Here is a 22,528-nt window from a genome sequence, read left to right as displayed (position 1 = left end):
TGTATCAGACGAGATTGGCATTATTATTCAGTAATTGTGGTATATTACCTGTAGTACACTTTCAGGGGTAATCTGCGTTGTCATCGTTAGGACTTGTGATTCTGACTTGTGGTCAGTTACATTCTTTCATATGACTGAGGAAAGAGGAAATAATGTTACACTATGAAACCATGAAACATTTTATGCTGTTGGAAAAGGAACATTTTATAATGTGAGACAAAAACATTGAGATGCTCCCAACTCATATGAACTGAACTGTGTTCATGCGTTGAGACTAATGTAGATTCAATATATCTAATGTAGATTCAATATAAACAGCAGGGCAGAGCTGTAGAATAAAATTAATTGTATTTAAAAACAAAAAACGAGTTATGTTCATGATTGTTCGTATGGCAACACGAGGCCCACTAGAACTTTAATCTGACATCAATAATATCCCCATGGACCAACTTAATTTAAAGCATACTTATATTTAACACAAAAAAACACTTGATGAAGATCAGGTTTTGTTTGATTGAATATTTTATTAGACAGAACACAAAAAAGTCCAATGGACTTGTTTCCATTGAGGTCCTATACAAGGTTTTATGGTATCTGTAAGTTAAATGTTTATTCTTCTTCTGTGTTTTCAGGCCGTCTCATTCTAGAACAAGTTCATTTAGGGTAAATAATGGTTGCAATATTGTTTAATGATCAACTGAAGTTGAACTTTACTGTGTTCAAAGTAAGAAAATAACTGTCACCAGTTATAAACCTGGAGATAAATAGTGTCTGTGACTGTTTTGTCATTCCTTCACTGTCATTGCGATACACTTTGTACTTCTGGTTCCATAAAAAAACAAAGGGAAATGAGATTAAATGTTCTGTATGTGTAGGTTATACAAGCACATTTCTGTTCAGAACTGCTCATTGAATATGCTCTTCAATCTTCAAACTCAACACAAAAAGGTGACTGCAGTTTAAAAGGCGATATCCTTCCCATCTGCAATAATCCTGTGCTTTGTCACAAGTTCGTCTGACTCATCGTCATACATTTCTGCACAGATGTCGAGTCAAGCTTTGCCCGCCCAAAGGATTTTGCTGTGTCATTGCCATGACTCAGCATTCTGTAGTTCCTATTTGTTTTTTCCTTTTTTTCCGCCTTTTTAATCTGCGAGTTTAGGCTTCCTTAAAGAAGGAAGAGGAACAAAGACCAGAAACTTAAAATGTATGTGAGATAACATCTGATCATTACCATTAACACCATTAAAACATTTATGCTTAGGCTACAGGAGAGAAAGAATTAATAAAGTGACTCATCATTTTAATTCGAGATTTTAGACATTTATATACCCATCCAGGTCACCATTATTTTATTCCACATCTAAGGTTTTTAAACAAAACATGGACTTTTACTACTTCCCAAATGGAATCTGGTACATTCTGGTATAGGAATGTTAATACTAAGGAATTTAACAACAAATACAGTATCACATTGCACACCTTTAAGTATGGCAGGATTAACTTAATACTTTATTATTATTATTATTATTTTACAGATATGTAAAGTCATTCCACAATGGAAGTAAGGCGTAAAAGGTTGTGGCACTGTATAGTGGAAAACATGTTTCGCAGTATAACATTTAACTTGGCTTTACGTTGGACTGAAACACCATTCTGGCAATCCCAGGTGGTCATGGTTTTTGTATATACCATTCTGTTAACCAGTTATCTGAGCACAAAGGATGATTGTGTTTAATTGTAAATCAAACAATAAGGATCTTAGGGTTAGGAAAAGACCCAAATCTGGTCTCATGACCAAGCTGACAGTAAGAAAAGAACAGTAGGAAGAGGTAGCTTTTATACAGATGTTTTGATTCCGTTTTGTTTTTGCTCTGTTGGGACTTGACAAACATGACCTCATAGAGACATCTTAAAGAGCGCAAAGACTGCCTTCATGTCGTCACCCAAGGGAGAAAAAATAAAGAAATCACCTGAGAACCTGAAAATACTAACTGAGCTGTTTAAGCTTCACACATTTCAATTCTGTTTTGGGTTGATTTTAGATGAAACATCCTTAATCGTGAGTATATTAGAAAATCCCCCCAAATCCGAAGTCTGCCTGCCCGTCTGAGTGAGTTAAGTGCACTGTGTAAGCACCCCCTCCCCCCACACACGTGCATACACCCATGCACAGTATATAAAGAATGACCTTGAATGGCTTCTCCAACAGTACTCCTGCCCAAACCCCCAATTAAATCAATACACCAAATCTCTTCCTCTCTCAATCTTTCCTTTGTGGTTTAATGTTCTCCGTTTTCAATAATTCCCTAACCGACTGCATGTAACGCCACTATATCCGCTCTGCCTCTTTTCTGTAGTTCCCTCCCAAATTCTCAAATGTACAGTAAGTATCCTTCTGATCCTGTCTACCACTGAATTGTTTACAGTATATCTATCAGTATTAAATGCATGTCTTGAATCTGTAATTGTCTTATTCTAGACATTCCAGCAATAGTATTAGATCTCCTGGTCCCTTCCTCTGCTCTCTCCGTCCATCTCACCCACCATACAGTATTTGACGCTCTACCACTCTCTCTTCATCCCTCCTTCCTTTCTAGGCAGTAGGGATCCAGACACTCTTCCACTGGACGGCATTTCTCCACATCTCCTCCAGTAGCGAGGGACGGGGGTGAGCCCAGTCCATCCCTCCATCCTTCTCATCTTTCTGGCAGTGGAGCCACAGGGTCTTCATAGGGTTGGTGCATGTGTACTGGAGGTACTGACAGCCCTGGAGGGTGGGGGAGGACGGACAGACGGACAGACAGACGAGGCAAATGAATAAAAGATAGAATGAGAGAAAAGAGAATGAGTGTGAGAAGAGAGAAATAAAGACTAAAGAGCAAACCAGAAACCAACATAAAAAGACTATCACTTGAGTGAGAAACAATACAATGTGAAATAGGATGCAGACCAAGCAGGAGAATATACATTTGAACCTGAGTCTTTACAATTTGAATTAAAAGTAACAAATTAAGGTAGGCGTGTGTGTGCGTGTGTGCGTGTGTGTGTGTGTGTGTGTGTGTGTGTTTGTGTGTGTATTCATTCAGATTTCTATTCAATTATTTAACCAGGTAAATTCCCATAACAAACTAGAACTAAACTGTGTGTACGTGTACACAGTGTGTATCTACCTATTCATTATCACTGTAGTGTATAATTACCTCCATGTGACCCCAGTACCAGATGGACTTGATGACACTATGATTGGCCAGAGCCGCAGTCAGCTGATCTTTATTTCCTGTTATGATGTTTACCAAGCCTGCAGGCAGGTCTGCAGACTGAAGCACCTGGAGGAGAGCACAGGAGAGGAAGATTGAGTAGACGAGTAAGCCAGCGATCAACACAACCATTTCAATCAGATTTTAATTTGTGAAATTGAACCACTTGAACCCTAGTATAGAGGGCATAGTAGTGGATGTGGTTTCCTGGTTCCACTCAAGGACTATCTAAAAAGGACGAGACGCGAAGACCGTACGGGCGACTTCATGTTGCTCCATGGAAGGAAAGAAACATGCGCAGTTGAGACCAGGAAGTTGTACATGCCCAAATGTGTTTCCATTTAGATTTCATCAGTGAAAAAAGGTAGTCGACGAACATTTTCCGTCATAGTATTAGTCGATGAAATCAACACTGCGGTGTGAGGTGTTATTTCAGGACATGGTGTAACTGCTAACCCTAGCCTTGTGGCAAAGAGCCTCACCTGGATGAAGTGCAAAGCGGGCAGAGGGTACCTCTGACTGGGTACCATCACTACAGCGTTGCCCATGGAGACGGCCGCCCCGAGCAGTGTCACCAGGGAGAGGAGGGGCTTGTTATCAGGGAGGACAACGCCCACCACTCCCAGAGCCCCGGGCAAGGAGAGGGCGGAGCCAGTCTGAGGGACGGGCTGGAGGAGAAGAAGAGGTATTTTTACATTCTCATACATACGCCTTTCCAAAGCCAGAGCACAGAAGTCCCAAAATGGCAATCACAACATACTTGATCCATGTAGCGATTACAAAAGAAAAGACGTAAATTTCTCATCTGGAAATACTGTCATCTCGTGAATATCATGCATCCCGTTTGTTCCCACATCAAAGGAATGAGATAATAATAATGAATTGCATTTTATAGCGCTTTTCATTCATTCATACATTGTAGGGATGCACCGAAAGGGAAATTCTTGGCCGAAACCGAATACCGAATATAGGAAACAGTTGGCCGAAAACCGAATACCGAATAGCCGAATACATATTTGTTGTAAAGCTACCTGATTATGGCAAAAGACATGATTATGGCAAAACCTAACTTAAATAAGGATCTGCCTGTGCATTGAAGCATTCCGTGACTGCTGCGACGTGTGTTGTGACTGCTGGCTGCTGCCTGCTGAGCTGATGCATAGTTAATGAGCGTCATAAGCATGCGCCCTTCCTGCGCTGAAAGTAGCAGATCTACAAGCTATCTACCCGTCGCAATGCACAGCGCGTTGGGCTTGTACATCTTTGTTTTTCCCGCAGTTTAGTTCGATTCACAACTTTAGGACCACTACTACTATTCAGTGATATTTTTCGGCTTATTTGAGCCGAAACCGAATAGGCCGAAAATACATTTTTAGCCATTTTCGGCCGAATATTTTCGGTGGCCGAATTTTCGGTGCATCCCTAATACATTGGGAGGTGAAGCGGCGAACAGTTGACGCCAGCGTCCTCACTTCCCACATTCACACACCAATGTTGGCAAGCCTCACACCGACCAACTCATTGGAGGCAATGTAGGTTTCAGTGTCTTGCCCAAGGACACTTCAACATGTGGACAGGAGGAGCCGGGATTCGAACCGCCGACCCATGGATCATTGGACGACCTGCTCTACCTCCTGAGCCACAGCCGGCTGTTTGGCTCCATCGCCTGTTTATATCCATAATCCGACCGGCTAGTTGGTCTGTTAACCAACTAGCATTCTCAAAATGCACACCTAGTTACATACAAACTATCGTTAACTAAAGATTGTCCACGAGATTGTGTGCATTTCTTTTTTTTTCTCTATAATTTTTATCCCACGATTTTGTAACCCATTTTTCACCCCTGTGTCAATTATCTAATGTGATCCTGGGCTCTACACACCCTCCGCTAACCTAGTCCCCATATATGGGGGTCATGGGGAGAGCAACGGACTTGAACTCATACTTCCTTCATGCCTGAGTGTCCAAGTTGCTCCTTTACACCTGACAGGGGGGAGTTTCCCTGGTTAGACGTAGCACGTGGAAGGAACATGTTATTCCGACCAGTTTCTTTCTCCTCCATCAGGCGCCCCGGCTGGCCAGGGGGAGGCAGTTTAGAGACCAGGATTACTGCATGTTTTTTTGTGAGGGTACCTACCCTAGGGGACACGGGGAGAACATGCAAACTCCACACAGAAAGGCCCTTTCGCCAACCCCGCCTCGGGTATGGGCACTGATGACGCGGAGGACGAAACACGCCGCCAGCGCCCACAGCGTCTCAGCGGGAATCAAACCCAGGACCTTCTAGCTGTGAGGCGACAGCACTACCAACTGTGCCACCGTGCCCCAATTGTGTGCATTTCTTCCCTGCAATCTTTGAATTGTGTGGAAAAAACACTCAATTTTGACATGCAAAAACAGTATTGTGAGACAAGTTTACTTGGAGAAGAGTAATTACACCAACTACCCCAAGACCAAACCTATTCATTGCTTTTGTAGAATAATCACACAAAAATCCTTACCGGAGCACCACCCAGGGCCTTATCGCAACGTGCGGCCCAATCAAAGAGCCTGGCGATGCTAAGCTCCACCTCCATGTCAGCCTCCTCCAATGCGAGGCCGGTTTGGGCAGTGATTGATGCGGACATGTCCCTCCTCTTTGCCTCCAGTCCCTTGGCCAGAGCATAGAGGGACTGAGCGCGTGCAGAAGGGTTTTTCTTCATCCAGCTGTAAAAGAGGAGAGTTTTAACTAGAGGAGGGTCATTAAACACATTGTGTTCCAAAAATACAATCGCATCATCCCAATAAGATTTTACATAGAATTCACAAAACCCAAACTGATGCACCGAATCAGACGATTGTACATTTTACAATGACAAATTCTTTAATGATTTCAAACAGCTTCTAATTTATGGTTTAATGACATTTTGCAGCAGAGGATGACAGGCAGAACTGCACAATGAATCTGACAAACTTGAAGAACAAACCTAAAAGTAAACGAACAGCCTTTTTTGTGCAAGCATTCGGGGACTAATGTCTTGAACAAATTCATAGAAAGTAATAGCATATTTATTAAAGACTGTTTTAATTGGGACTATGACTTTCAAGTTGCCATATATAATAACCCTTTTATAAAAGCAATGACTCACTCAAGTCAAGACCATATTGTCATTAGCCGATTCTGAGGAAGGCCAACAGGCCGAATCGTTCAAATAAATCTCTGCATATGGAACCAGAGTGTGCAAAACTTTTTTCTTCTTTTGAAAAAAAGAAGTCAGCACCTCACCTTTGGTGTGTGTTAACATTTCTGCTATATTGTCAACGGCCATAGGAGAAAATGGGTAGAGGCTGCCTGGGAAACTGGGTCCTGGGTTCAATTCCCAGCCCTGGCAATCATGTGTTGAGGTCTCCCTGAACAAGACACTTGGGGCCCTCTCTTCCCTTACGCCTTATGTCTAAACTTGGTAGGCATTTTAAAATAGTGAAAATCAATAGTATCAGTCAGATACTGTCGACAACGCTGCAATAATCGAGCTGGTGATCAGCTGATTAATGATCAGCTGCAGAGAATGACAGAGAAGATTATGTCAAGGTTGCGGACATGGGAGGGCGTGCCCATACGTGATTTATTGATTCCAAGAGTAATAACATATTGGTTAATAATTAACGACAAGGTGGCCTTACACCTGCACATGATATACTCTATAATGCATGTCTGACACAGTAGCCTATATACCCTATAGTACTAGAGACGAAGAATTGTATGTTTATCATATAGACACGTTGGACTTTGATAGCTGCCTACTTCTTATTGCAAAAGATTGTCTCCTTCTGTCTGGACAATACATGTGCAGTGCATCTGTATGCGTGCACGACTGCACGTATGCATGTACCTCTAATTCTACCCTTGAACGTCTCCATCGCAACAGAAAACGCCTAAACAACAGTAAACACATAATTTTACTAAACCTTACAACTAAAAGGCTTCATTTTGGGATAGTGTTTAGGTACAGGGTCAGGGTTAGAATTAAGGTTTTGTCAAACTCATGGTTAAGTTTGCGTAGGATTCGGACGGTAGGGTCAGCCTAAGGATAAACAGTTAAGAGAAAATGGAATTCTGTATTAGGTCCTCAAGATGTCCTCACAGACATCGTGTGTGTGTGTGTGTGTGTGTGTGTGTGTGTGTGTGTGTTTAGCATTCTTGATCTTATCTGACAACAGTTATGTATCATGTCATGTGTTTAGGGGCATTTTAAGGGCGGCAGTGGCTCATCGGTAGAGTGGCCGTTAAAGTAGCCGGATGGGAACCGCAAGGTTCCCAGTTCGATCCCGGGCTCCCCCAGAGTTAGTGTCGAAGTGTCCTTGAGCAAGACACTGAACCCCTAATTGCTCCCGGTGTGCTGGTTGGTGCCTTGCATGGTTTCCTCTGCCATCGGTGTACGAATGGGTGAATGTAACGCACAATCTATGTGAAGCACTTTGGATAAAAGAGCCATATAAATGCACCATTTACCATTTCACCTCAACTTGGACTTGAGACTCTGCCTGGCAGGAATATGTTTATATATGTCATTCCAGGTGACGATATGGTTTGAGATTACTAGCTGTGGCTGTCTGTGCAACAACTGTTTCTATTATGCAACCTTTTAACCCAGGAGTTCTCAGTGAACCCTTTCTGTCTCAAAGGTTCAACTGAAGCACCTCGTATGCTTACCTGTAAATGTTTTTGCTCAATTGGAACAAATGTTTTAATTGCAGGTTATACATGAATACTGTTTAACTCCTGCTACTATTATATTTATATATCACTACAACCGAATAATTAAAATAATAATAATAAAAAAGGTAATCTTACATTACTGGCAAGCACCCCTAGGATTTCACAAACCGAACCCCTGGTTGAAAACCCCTATTTTAATCAATTCTTCAGCAGCAACAACGCTTTATACAACTTTCTGTAAACCAATTCATATATCTGGTTATACTTTAAAATCAAAGTAGACCAACATTTCGTACGATGGAACGTCACTCTAAAACATATGCCATTATTTCACTGACTCTCATATCTCATCACCTCAGTGGAGTTTTACCAGCTCTCCACCACCACACGCCATTTTCTGGAACTCTGCAATTATTGCATCTCATCTATAATAATATAAGATGTTATGTATTGTCAATGTGTTCAGAATACATGTGATTGTAATTCTACCGGTTAAACCAAAACCAAAATTCTAAAGATTTATTATTCTTATTATTATATGTTCCACTCACTTGGAGTTGTGTGTATTGGGGTACAGTGACAGTCACAAATGAATCACCACAGAATAAGGTCTATTTCTGGGCATGTCATAACATTTGACCAGAATAGCTGATCTACATGCTCAAACCATGCCGCAACACATTGTGAGCTTGTTAATCTATTTTCGACAAAGAAATTTGGTGTAGACTCTACTGTAGAGGGACAAAAGAGGGGACCAAGTTAAGTATACAGAAGTAAGCTTAAGTATATACAGGGTTTAAATAATATAAATATTAGTCTTCTGTTCACTTCCATTCTTTGTGAGTGAAGGGGTGGAGCATATTTCCACGTCCTGCTTTGCGTGGAATGCAACTTTATAGAATGTAGACCTTTGAACGGACATCAAACAATAACAAAGAAGTGTGTGGCGTTGACCCCACTTGGCAGCTCATTTTTGTGACCAACTACCACATCCACTCAAAAGGAATGAGTGGACTCAAATCAGCAAATTAATTTCTGTGTGCATCACATTCTGCACTGCCCACGGTCAGCTCGACAAGATATCGGCAGGCGATGGTCGTTTGCATGAGCGTGTGACTGACTGTTCCTTTACAATATTGAAAAGATTCTCAAACATTTTCATGTCAAAGTAAGCCTTGCCGAGCCATGTGGCCCATAGGGCCTCATGTAGCGTGGCTGCATGAGGAAGCCTGATGTACAAGTACACCCCTTGGACATGATGACACTAGTATGTCGCAGGGACTTACACCCCATCCAACCCTTGATGCCGAGTGCCAAGCAGAAAGGCATTGGGTTCCATTTCAGTCTTTGGTATGACCCGGCCGGGGATCGAATCCCGCCCGACCTCCCAGTCCCAGTTCATGTCAAGGACCCCCAAATTGATATGTACTTGGCTATGGACCGGCTTTTGAGAAGATGGTATGCCAAGGACCCCCTTAACAGAACATTTGTAAAGATTTGTCAGCATTTTTCGAAAAGAGACGATCTACAAGCTACAATGTAACACGTTATGAGCTTGTAGATATAATCACCTATTTTAGCTGAAATAGCTGAAATAATGTGAAATGTTTAACTGTTCCTCATTTTGCCGGGGCTCCCTGGAACCCCCTCAAAGACCACTGTGAGAAGCAGTGTTGTATTGTATATAGTATTCCATTACCCAGGCTGAACTTTGATAGCAGCCTCCACTGCGTTGCGGATGTCCTTCCTGCCACCGGCTGGGCAGTAGGCCAGCACGCCAGCGCCCCCTGGTGCCCCCACCGCCACACTGCTGCCAGAGTCCGACTTGCAAGGCTTGCCCCCGACAAACTGCTGGTAGCTTTTAGGGACGCTGGGAAAGGAGAAAGAAGAGAAGAGAATGGAGAGGAGAGGAGGGAGGGGTGGTGGAAAGGGGAGCCAGCAAAAGACATACACAAAGAGGAAGAGGTCGTCGAGATTGTGATGAACATGACTCAAAATAATCTAACATATGTGATTAGGAAGAAACCTGCTGTATTGTATAAGATATGGGAGAGGTTCTTGCAGTCCATTAAACATGGTGACATCGAAGAAGCTTTAGATGAATAATAGGTTGAGTCGTCAGCTGTTGGGTTAGGAACTGTAACGACGTGGACATTGTGTATTTGTTAAATTGTATGTATTGTTTGTGTATAATAATAATTGTTATTTCTTGAAATATTTTATTTCAATATTTCCACTGCCATTTGTGTGTATGGGGTAGGGGGGAAGACACACACACACACACACACACACACACACACACAGCAGGGTCTGAATGAATGATACACACCTGGCAGGGTCTGAACCATCAGGAACGATAGTTGCGGACACAGATGTTCCAAACGTGTCATAGTCCATATCGACAGGAGAGGAACGAGGAAGAGGAGGGGAGGAAGAGCTGGACGACGTCAGGAACTGGAAGAGACCCTGGGAGACAGAGGAGAGAGAGAAGTCATTATTCACAACTTATACAATCAAATGTTAAATATATGAGTATTATTTATTCTGCATTTGATGGGCCTTGCGGACCCAAAACTAAAGAATATGTACCCATTTCCTATTTTCTATTGATACCATATAGGAGAGATAACAGGCAAATGTTGATCAAAATAACAATTCTTCTTGTAAATGAAATTAAGTAATGCAGATGTTTAACAATAATTTAACTCTTGAGAGTGTAAAATTAAACCAAATGGACCCATTTTGGTTTTAGCTGTGGACCACCTGGAACACCCTCAAGGACCACTGGTTGAGAACCACTTAAATATAGCATAAGTAAAAAACATTATGTACAACAACAAAACAATGAATTGACTATCAATCAAGTGCTTCAGTTGCAATCAATTTAATAAAAATCAATAATTATCAATTATCAACAACAAGGGCGTCCTCACCCGTTTGTTATCCTGATCATATTTTTACACCAAAGGCTGATTATCACTCTGATCACAATACATCAACAAGCAATCATTCAGCCAATCAATTAGTCAGTTAGGCGGTTCAAGCACACATGACTCATATTTTCAATATTTCTGTGTGAAAAGGCTTACTTCCTGTCCTCCGTCAACGCAAGTTCCACTTCCCTTGTGACCCGATATGGGGAGACAGGGATCCCACATGGAGTGAGAATTTATCCATACCGATCCAACAGACAGACTAGAGAGAGAGAGAGAGGCAGTAACATATGGACAGGCAGAGAGAGAGGGGGGGGGCGGGGGGAGACAGTCAGAGAATTGAAAATCTTTCAGTGGTTTGTATTAAAACAGTTTCAAAGGGAACTTAAATAATGCACATGGACTGACTGGTGGGTGCTGGTCTAAAGAGGTAAGAGCCTGGCTGCACACCAAAGACAAAAGACAAGGCTGTACCTCTTAGCAGTCTCCAAAGCCAGGGTGAGATCTTCAGTCCAGACAGAGGCTGCCTGGCCATGGGGACTGTGGTTAGCTGGGAAAACACAAATACAACTAAGATTGATTACATTACCCGAAAGCCAGATGACCTTGTGATACATCACTGAGGATACGTCCCAGGTGCATCCATGCGATGATTTTTCGTTATAATATACTATATTCATATTATAACTATTGTAACACTATAGAGATAATCGGCTACATCACTGGTTTTTCAAACATTGGGTCGGGACCCATTTTTGGGTCGTGGACACATTTCTATGGGTCCCTGAATTTTCTACATTTCCTACATTTGCTTTTTAATTGTTATTCATTCCAAAACATTTTCAAAAAACATAAAATATATATGAAAACAAAAATCATGAATTAAAAACAGAATTCAAAGGTTTGTTTTCTTCAGTAACTTCATGCAGGAAAAAAAAAAAAACGAAAGAAATCCCATGAATCAGAAAACAAATGTTTAAGAAGTACAGTAGTGAAAATGGCCCAGACGGTCTGACGGCGTGCCGCGGGCTCGACTCCCGATCCCGACGGCCTTTGCCTTTGCCCACTGGGCTACATCGTGCACAGACACACAAGTAAGTCCCTTACCCAGGGCAACTCCTTCCGTGTTGCTCCTGAACGACATGAGAGGCAGCAGTGGTCCGGGTGGAGGAGAGACCACACAGGGAGAGGAGGCGGCCACATCACACAGCACCGTGGGAGGGTACTGAGCTCCGGAAGAGGGCGCGGTGCAGGCCTGGATCAGCTGGGGCACAGAGAAACATGTCCTTGTCTTAAGCCAAATTCCAATACCCAAAGTCTCGGCCACTCGCTTCACTCACACTCGGTCACTCCAGCATGGCGGTGTTACTGTGAAATCGGTGACCTGCCGAAATTCTGGTTCATGTTTATGAACTTCTATTTATTTCATGTGCAGTAGTGGTAGCATTAACAGCAAGCTGACGTTTGCGCTACTGTATGCCGAATTGAAGTGGACTCGGCCCCGGGCTTTTTTTTTTCTCCCTGGAAATAAAAACCTCTGGGTTTCCGAGGCTAACAGTTCAGTGACTGACCGTGGCCCCCTGGTGCTGAGCCTGCTGTACGGCATCATCTACCAGGCTGCGGGTTCCATCGCTGGGCAGAGCCACACACTTCATGCCTGCCATGCGAAGCGTCAGACGGGACACCACACTGTCCCACACGCTCTCCTGCACACACAACACCCACTGGACCTGAAGACAAAAGAAACAAGAGACACTTATTAACACGCACTGGACCTGAAGACAAGAGACAAGATACACTTATTAACAGGCACTGGACCTGAAGACAAGAGATAAGAGACACACTTATTGCCGAGGCACGTTGCTGTGCCGTCGAGAAAGAAAAGCAGGTGCGCTTCCTCTGGAAACTGCCCTTGGTTGAGAACTTGAGGCAGTGGGTGCTCACTGCTCAGCGTTAAATATAACTTAACTCATGAACCAACAAAGTGGAATTAGCGGCACTCCAAAATAAAAGATGCAAGACAGGCTCAGATGTACAGGGCTCGAGATTAACGGCGTCCCGACGTCCCGGGGACTGTAAAATATCTATTTGGGACGTAAATGTATCTCATTCGGAACGGTTTCGGGACGAGAGGAGTTTTTACACTGAAAATGCGCATTTCGTGTGCAGCGATGAGCAGCATGAGAATTTGCGGTGCCGTCAGAGTCAGACAGTTGACAACAGCAACAACAACGCACACACTACATTCACCCAACGGAATCATAGGAATTATATTGCTTTTGCCCCGTGGATGGGACATTTAGATTGAAAAACTATCGGTTGGAAGCTTGGATAAAACCATGGTTGTGTGCCACAGAAAGGTTCCATATGGACATGGGGCTACACTACATCACCAACGTTTAACGTTAGCTTCCATGCTAGGCTTGCTAGCTGGCATCGACATTAAATAATATGTTGGTATATATCCTCTGAAGCAACAGATGTTTTCTAATGCTCAGATTGTTCTGGAATTGCTGCCCCAACACTGTGGAATGCACACCCCAAAACGCTCTCATTCCACAGTTTTTATTGATTGTATTTATTATTATTATTATTATTATATTGATCCTTCATCTTAGTATTCCCCCTAATAAAGTTGTTTTTATTTGTTTTCTCATGCCAACCATGTAATAGACATTTGAGTATTCATATACCTGCATTGCTGCACGTTATCTGTTGGTCTTGATCAAGTAGCCTACACCAAAGTTTTATAAGCTACTGTAGTCACTATTCATTGATTCACTGGTAGGCTACACCAAAATAACAAAATCCATTTGAAAATAAATATCACTGTTCTCAGGTCGAATATTGATATGCGATTAAAATATGATTAATTTAGATTAATTAATTACAAAGCCTAAGATTAATTCGATTAACATTTTTAACCAAGCCCTATTTTTCATCTGGGAGCATTTTGACTAAATCAGTGTATCTACAGAAGAAACATGAAGCCAAACAAATGTACTACTGTCTGCATGTATTCAATACAGTACATTATTTGTGTTTTGCTTAATTGTATTTCTATTACAATAGGAATACAGTTATTCATTTCACAATTTGAGTTGTGCTTTTTTGTACTTCTTTTCCCCGGGACGGTATACATTTACTTCGGGACGGTTCAAATTGTATTTTGGGACGGTGGTGAAAAAAGTTAGTCTGGAGCCCTGGATGTAATTTCCCATACTTTATTGAGAACGCCGACACGATTCGGCAGTAGCCTTCTTCAGAGCAGATTAAAAAGGCTGGTGTGCCATGATATTTTGTGACAACTACAAATTATTATTGCATTTTGACTATACAAAAATAATTTCCCAGCAGCACAGAGGGCAAAGGATAGCCTAAGCAAAATATATACATTTTGAATCACTTTAACTTGGAATCGTTTTTAGTTTTTTATTATCAGAAATAGGTTATTGTATCTAAATTATATGTTGTATGAACATACTGTACAAGTGACAAATTATTTACATTTCAAAACAAATGACTACCATTATGATAGGCTATTGTGTGATATCACAGAAATACTGCATTATTCAATATTACTTTTACATTATGATAGGCAGGAGATAGTTAGTTGGCCCTTGGGTGTTTTCATATTTTCTAATTTGAGCAACCTAGTCACTCTAGATAGGAGCATCAGCTAAATGTCTACCATGTCCTCTTCCGTTTGTCCTTTATATACTTCGAAATTAGCCTGGGCACCATTGCATTTCGGGTTTATGAACCGGTCGGGATTGGATGATCAATCTTGGATCAATCTTCCGGAACTTCCTTTTCCCTCAAACTGATTCTTCTCAATAAAAGCTACATAACAGGCTATGCAAGCTTTTATTATTATTCTTCCGGTTTGAGGGAAAAGGAAGCTCCGTTTGATTGTTCCTGCCTGATGACTACAAAACAATACTACAACATGACGTAACCATATCATCCGCTCCCGATCGGTTCACACGGGCACTTTTGTAACAGAGACCAGGCTTTCCTCCGAGGTGGAAAACCTGGTGAGGCGAGGTTACTTCGAAATAGATTCTTCATGACCTACTGTATGTCAACCAACCGCTGAATCGGAATGTTTGCACACGAGGGCTGCCTCTCTCACCTCTTTCCTCTTCTTGAACGCGGCCTCTATCACTCCATCCACGGCACTGTCTATGTCGGCCGACTCAAAGATAATAAATGGACAGGTGGCGCCCACAGACAGAGAGAGAGACATGGGCACTCCCATCCCTGCTGTGGCCTTGCACAGCCTCACTCCGTCCTAAAACAGGGAGAGCAAGAGAGTATTTTGTATTTTAGTTTTGTGACAGTTCGTCATCGTTTAGTTGTATCATCAATGACTGATTGTCTTCCATTTTATGTTCAAGGGCTTTTGGCGAGAAAGGAAACTTCAGAAGTCACTTCAGGTTTGCATGTTGCGGTAAGTAGCTATTGGGGATTTCTTTGTATGTTCGATTATAATTTCTTGAGTACTTATCTACTGGCAATGTTTACACACACACACACACACACACACACACACACACACACACACACACACACACACACAGGTTGATATTATAGACTGCTAGAGCTGCTTCTCAAATGTCCAAATTGACACAGCCAGTTAGTTGACCTATTATCTATCTTGGCTTGGAGCCAGGCTATATGGGGCAGCGGTTGAATTTGGACCAGACAATATATCACATTTGTGGGGAAACGTATATGTGCTTAGGAGAAATCTAAAGCCTTGTTTATACCCTGTAGTTTGAAGGCATCACTTGCAGATTTGTTAGCTTGTAGATTTACAAGCAGACCTCTCTGCCCTGGATCTTAGTTGAAATAACATTTACAGTAAGTGGGACTCATGCTTAATTTATACAGTTATACTCGTGTGACTTATGATGTGTCACTAATAGCTGGGGGCGCACTTGTAAAGATTTGGCTTTTGGTGACTAGTTTTTAGGAAAGAAAGTCTTATGCACACCTGTATACTCTGAGGCCGGTGCGTAGGCAGGGCTCCATAGCTATACGGTATCTAATGTTTGAGTCTGTGCAAACAGCCCACTAGGGGTTGCACTTAACGCGTTTGCACAGCTTTTTCAAAACCTTATACCCATACCTAACACCGCGGGCCGCCCCTGGAAGAATTTTGAAAAGAAAATAATAAGAGGGCTAATAAAAGTTACAGGTATGGTGTGTGCGATATTGTGAGATTACCATAATGACGGTAATCATTAAAGGACCACTTTTCAACCTATCTTCATATAATAGGTCCTCACTAATAATCATGATAAAATGACACGTTTTTTTCTACTCGGCCTGTGTCACATAGGAGGGCTGTGGGCAGTTCAGAAACCCACCCAACAGTGACATCAATGGAGAATCCAAGCTAATAGAAACTGCAGGCTTTCTAGTCCTGAAAAGTTGCAATGCGAAAATGGAAGCCATCATTCTCACAATAATAAACCCTGTTAGGGTCAATTTGGTTCCATTTGTACACTCTCAGAGTTACAGACCCATAAGGGTCCATTTGGTTACAAACCATTTCCCTGGGGACCCCCTGGAACTGCCTCAAGGACCCTGGGGGTCCCCGGACGCCGAACGCCACTTTGGGAATCACTGCTCTATGTAATCTGATCTTTATAGTCTGATAAACTATTCTCACGTAAATAAATCTTGTTTAAAAAACAATCTGCCTAACGATGTCACTGGTGGTCGTGGACAGGTTTCTGAACTGCCCACAGCAGAGTGAGTGTGTGTGTGTGTCCGTCCAGCTGATGGTCGTTAATGTCAAAGCAATGCTGTTTATGCACTGTCAAATAGGTCTAGGCCTACATCTATTCTAAGGTGGCATATACCTGTATAGACATTATCCTGCTCATTACTGTGCGGAAATATACATAAATCTTCGTGTTTGAGCACAAAAAACATTTTGAGAACCCACAAATTTCCACGCTTCGCACGCACACTGTGCGGCCCCCACACACAATCATTCTACAGTTGCCTAATCTAATTGAATTCCTCTGCTGTAGCACAACAAAGTCAGGCTTTAGAAATGAAACCCTTATTATTGATTATTCTGGGTTGAAGCTAATAGCAATAATCACAATCAGGCGTCAGCAATTAAAAGGTCCATACAAAAAACTAAACACACACACACACACACACACACACAACACACACACCTGCTTGTTGCCGCTGTAGGTGACATAGCTGATGTTAGAGTTCTGGGCCACTTTAGCCCCCAGAGACACATCGCTTCCCGTTAGAATATTCAGCACTCCGGGAGGAAACCCCGCCTCCATAAAGACCTGGGCCAATAGGAGAGCCGGAGAGGCAGTGGCCGAGCCAGGAACAACAACAACAGAGTTACCTTGGAGACAGTGAAAGGAGTTCACTCAGATTTGATTTATTCATTTTCAAAATTAAAGCAAATACACATCCATTAGACAACATATAGCGAAACATATTTGGGTTTTGATTAATTAATAAATGTATATTAAACCGCACATAAAATATAAAGTTTCTTGTCAAAGACGTAGCAGCTATGATGAGACTGACTCAATAAATAATTGTATAGTGTGTGTGTGTGTGTGTGTGTGTGTGTGTGTGTGTGTGTGTGTGTGTGTGTGTTACCCATGGCCAGTGCTGGAAGTACTTTGAGCATGAGTGAATATAGAGAGCAATCATCAGAGACCACCACTACCACCACACCTGAAAAACAACACATGACATCAACAACACAACATACTGTACATTTAGATTCACAATAGATTACTAATCGATTGGAGTCACGCACACACGCACACAGCTTGTCCTCACCAAGAGGAGACCAGTTGGTGAGCAGAGTGTCTCGGAGCTGGGCCCAGGTAGCGTAGTACTGGGCCAGTCTGACCAGAGACGAGGGAGAACAGGGAGCCTGGCACAGCTCACACATCTCTGACACACACTGACCATGTTGCCCCAGGACACTCACCAACCTGGGGAAAAAACACATGACAGACACTGACCATGTTGCCCCAGGACACTCACCAACCTGGGGAAAGAACACATGACACAAACTGACCATGTTGCCCCAGGACACTCACCAACCTGGGGAAAGAACACATGACACACACTGACCATGTTGCCCCAGGACACTCACCAACCTGGGGAAATAACACATGACACACACTGACCATGTTGCCCCAGGACACTCACCAACCTGGGGAAAGAACACATGACACACACTGACCATGTTGCCCCAGGACACTCACCAACCTGGGGAAAGAACACATGACACACACTGACCATGTTGCCCCAGGACACTCACCAACCTGGGGAAATAACACATGACACACACTGACCATGTTGCCCCAGGACACTCACCAACCTGGGGAAAAAACACATGACACACACTGACCATGTTGCCCCAGGACACTCACCAACCTGGGGAAGAAACACATGACACACACTGACCATGTGGCCCCAGGACACTCACCAACCTGGGGATAAAACACATTCCGCTCAAGTTCAAAACTGCATACTGTCCTAGCCCCAATATATTCCCTCAGTCCCTACGCTCATTCTGTAGCTCCGAGATGAGGTCACATCCACGCCCCCTCCCACCATGTTAAGTGCATGGTTTCAACCAGGAACGCTTCTTGCCCTTTTCTGCACATCCGAATCCAAAAAGTGAAGGTCGCCTAACATGCTAAACTAATTTAAAAAAACTTAGGAGCGGCCAAGAAAATCCAAGTTAAAACAGTTAAACGAGCGTTTAAATCGGTTGTTTAGTATGTTTTTCAAGGAAGTTGAAAAGCTTTACATACAGTGAGTAAAGCTTTAGCACCTCCCCGGTGCCTCCCCTGGTCGAATATGGAATTAGATTTCCAACTGACTCGACATGCACGAGCACACGCACAACTTCCTTGAAAAACATGGAAGCGGCTGACTAAACAACCGATTTAAACGCTTGTTTAACCGTTTAAACTTGGATTTTCTTGGCCGCTCCTGTGTTTAAATTAGTTTAGCAAGTTAGTGGCCCTTCCCTTTTTGGATTCAATGTGCAGAAAAGGGTAAGAAGCGTTCTTGGTGAAAACCATGCGCCGTTTCTGAAACGCAGTGGGAGGGGGCATGGATGTGACATCATTCTGAGCTACAGAATTAGCGTAGGGAGTAGGGACTGAGCTAGGGAACATATTGGGGCTATATACTGCCCCAGATTAGGGATGGTATGATATTTAAAAAAAATGTCACAAGTATTTTGTATGCAGTTATGTGTATGCCAATGAAGCGTCATGATCGTGACGGTCCATGTTCACTTAGATTTTTTAAAGGGACACACATGGGGAGGCCATGGGTTTGAAAGGGACACACATGGGGAGGCCATGGGTTTGTTACCTGAGCAGCACTTTGGATCTTTGGTGACATGGCAGCCCACTCCAGGCTGTACAGCCACTCATGGCAGAGGTCACACATAGTGACACATCCTCCTCCTCAGCACACACTGTACTACACACACTGCCACCTGGAAGGAGGGAATAGAATTAATATGGATTCAACATAAAAACTGAGTACAACATCATTATTTAAAAAGAGGTATTTGCATAATTGAAGAGAAACAAAGCTGTCATGTAGAAATGATTGTAAAGAAAGTATCTTTTTTTTTAACTCCTCTTCTATTATTAAAAACAGCCTCATAACAACAACAATGATGGTTGAACTTAAACATTAGTTGCAAAAATGAATCTCTTTGAGTGACGCTTTTTGAGACAACTGGTCAAGAGTCAGGTCTGCTTCTATTCGTCTGTTTGCCAGAGAAGTTGGCACTTTACAAAAAGCGAAAAAACACAATACACAATACATCCTCACACATCAGTTAGTCCAGAAGAGTAATATTGAGGCTTTAGACAAATAAAAACAAATGAAAAACAGAAGAAGTAGTACCAAAGTCATGGCTCTGCATCTTTATATGAATAATGGCTTGGCAAAACATCTCAGTACTTTAGGTACATAGGTTAAAAGTACAATGTTACATAGGCCTTTACCTTTAGTGTCATCCATGGAGCGAGTCTGTCTGCCTGCTGGACAGACAAACTTCCCATCAATGAACACACCCAGAGAACAAGAATGGTGGTCCAACCAGGCCTGATGAGAAAACAGATCAGCGATTACAACTAGAAAAGAGTTAGAACAGGCCCTACTACTACTAGCTTTCTGGTCCATAGCTTAACGCTATGGACCATAGCATAACGCCATGGAACAGAGCTAGGTCTCCACCAGATCAGAGGTTATTGTGAGCCAGCAATGTTTGAAATGAGCCAATCAGGCGAATCAATGTGAAAGATCGGGACAGATCCATCTTGATCACATGATCTGAATCTGCAGGAGTAATATAAAAAAATAGTTTAGCAAAACATAGTCTCTCAGCCATGCCTTTGACTTGGTGGGGACAATAGTAGTGTTAGACATAAACAACCAAACTTTATTTGTATGACTTTCAACTACTCAACTACCGGTCCAGAAGAATAAATATAAAAAAATAATCATCTATCTTGACTTGAAGAATGTTTATTTCACTGCAGCCAGCTGTAGTTTGGTATTAATCTTATATTTACTATTATAACACTAAAACCAGATGAAAGGCAAAGCACAACTGATATAATAATCAAAATCAACATTTCATGTTTTTTGTGTTCACCTCTCGAATAATAACGTGTGGGTTGTGAAATTCAAATTTTTACTAGCTTAGTTCTACTGAAGCTCTGAACTTTGAGACTAGGCTCACAATGCACACAAGTTACTTAGGACTCTGTTAAACTGTAGCCTAACGCAGGCTGCCATTTGATTGGCCATGAAGACTGACACCTCTGCTACAGTGACCAATGAAAGACCAAGCATGAATTGAGAGTGCATCACCCACTGACAGAGGGAACAAGGTACAGAAAGAATCAGGTTCTCCTTGAGCCCAAACACAGCTGTGCATTAAAACTGAAAGTGTATTCACCATTATGATTCATGCTATCCATCCACAGAGAGACAACGAAAAGGAAGATTTGTAAATTCACACACTCACATTGGTCCAGACAGAGGCTTTCCTTTCTAGGGCTTTCCTGTATTTGGGTCAGTAACTATAGGTCCCATACAGAAAAGGTAAACTAGGGTCCCGATTCCCGAAAGGGGCTATCAAAACACTTGCTTATTGCTGGCAGGTGAACTTTACACTGGAAAAGGTGCAGTTCTCTCCAGATTTGAACTATTCAAACTAACAAACTTGTGTGTGACTTGGAGTCAAAGTCACGTTGACCCAGAACACCTATAGTTTAACAATAGGTGATAATGGATTAGTAGTACTACTGGTATGGAAGGGTGGTTCTGAAGTGGTTTCGGATGTGCTGCAGAGAATGAAACGAATCAACGATGGAGCATCAAGAACTAATCAACGGCAATTATCAGTTATATATCAGTTGAGTATGTTACTGTACATACATTTTTACCCCCTGATAACTGCAGCATGCTTGACCTCAAAGTCAAACAGAATAACTAGCCAAATATAACTTGCATGGCCCAGGCCGTAGCGTAACGGTCTGGGCACCGGACTGGTAATCCAGTCGCAGTGTGCCGCGGGTTCGACTCCCGGACCCGACACGGCCTTTACTGCATGTCATCCCCCCATCTCTCTCCCGTTTCCTGTCAGCCTACTGTCTGTCCCTTCAAAAATCAATAAAAGGCGTAAGCCGCAAAAAATAAAAATCTTAAAAAATAAAAATATAACTTGCATGGCATGATGGGAGTGATGGCTGCCTAGGTTTTAATCCATATCCATTGCACTGCACTGCCTGTGGGTCTGTGTGTCCTGATCCCAACCACCAGGTATGTTCCACTATCTCACGTAAATAAAGACAGTAAGACACATAACTAACATGTTCCTGTCAGTCACATGGTTGCCTTGTGATGCGAGCTACAGTATACAAAAAAAAGCTAATGAACTTCACATGGTTCTAAAAAGGGGAGAAACCCTATAAGAGCACGTTATCTCTGGCACGTATTTAGCAATGCACCATTTATATTGAAACGAGTACATATCTTTATCAGACATTTGATACGATGCTGAATATCACTCGTTCAACCTCAAATCGTTGAATTACATGATGTCACCCATACAGGGGGGCGGCCAGTTATGAAATGCAGTGCTGTGAAAGTTGTATACCTGTGCAGTAGCAGTGCTAGAGCTGCTTGGTCCGTACTCCATGCTTTCAAATATGTCGTGCACTGTCTTGGTGGCGCTACCGGCCATTACAATGTCACAAAGTAACGAGCTAAAAAAGTCCCCTTAAATGTTACAAAGCGAGTAATACAGTCTCTATCCGTCGCTTTCTTTGGACTCCACGGCGAGTGCTGTGTGTGTGTGTGTGTGTGAGAAGAAGACACTGCGTGCTGTTTCGCTGTCCTGGGTTGTCTCACTACGCTGGCTAAAGAAAGAGCAGATCTACAAGCTAACAATGCGCTGCATCGCGACACCTTGTTACTAGTTGTTAGCTTGTAGATCTGTTGTTTTTGGCAAGCAAATAGTACTTGTCCCGCCCACTTTTTATAGTTTTAACGAATCAAATCTCTAGTGCTGTAGTAGTCTAGCTCGT

The 22,528-nt window shown here is 42.5% G+C and overlaps 1 protein-coding gene across 2 annotated transcripts; it reads right to left on the bottom strand.

Moving 5' to 3' along the window:
• Positions 1-60: 60 nt before the first annotated feature.
• Positions 61-22,289, bottom strand: aldh16a1 (aldehyde dehydrogenase 16 family, member A1). 2 transcript variants are annotated; one of them, XM_083779934.1, is made up of 18 exons: positions 22,099-22,289; positions 19,937-20,036; positions 19,290-19,416; positions 17,730-17,887; positions 17,544-17,621; positions 17,093-17,280; positions 15,028-15,186; positions 12,464-12,622; positions 12,000-12,156; positions 11,367-11,442; positions 11,049-11,154; positions 10,289-10,425; positions 9,659-9,829; positions 5,762-5,966; positions 3,743-3,928; positions 3,204-3,329; positions 2,548-2,770; positions 61-134 (listed from the first exon to the last, which is right to left on the bottom strand). In XM_083779934.1, exons 1-17 carry the CDS (start codon positions 22,183-22,185, stop codon positions 2,597-2,599), a joined length of 2,394 nt encoding a protein of 797 aa, XP_083636060.1. In that variant the 5' UTR covers positions 22,186-22,289; the 3' UTR covers positions 61-134; positions 2,548-2,596. The 2 variants fall into 2 exon arrangements, with proteins under 2 accessions (XP_083636060.1, XP_083636059.1); XM_083779933.1 differs by lacking the exon at positions 61-134 and having other exon boundaries at positions 1,484-2,770.
• Between the last annotated feature and the right edge of the window lie 239 nt (positions 22,290-22,528).

This window comes from Protomyctophum parallelum (assembly GCF_964188405.1).
Source record: "Protomyctophum parallelum genome assembly, chromosome: 13".
NCBI classification, from domain to species: Eukaryota; Metazoa; Chordata; class Actinopteri; order Myctophiformes; family Myctophidae; genus Protomyctophum; species Protomyctophum parallelum.
The sequence above is the reverse complement of the archived record's forward strand: the minus strand, read 5'-3'. Positions and strand labels throughout refer to the sequence as shown.

What these genes read in the sequence shown, in the direction of transcription:
- aldh16a1 (XM_083779934.1), bottom strand. Translation starts at nt 22,185, where the DNA reads ATGGCCGGTAGCGCCACCAAGACAGTGCACGACATATTTGAAAGCATG. An exon ending in CTCAGCACCAGGGGGCCACG is followed by an intron (nt 12,157 to 12,463) that starts GTCAGTCACTGA and finishes TCTGTGCCCCAG; the next exon opens with CTGATCCAGGCCTGCACCGC. An exon ending in AGGCCCTGGGTGGTGCTCCG is followed by an intron (nt 3,929 to 5,761) that starts GTAAGGATTTTT and finishes CTTCTCCTCCAG; the next exon opens with CCCGTCCCTCAGACTGGCTC.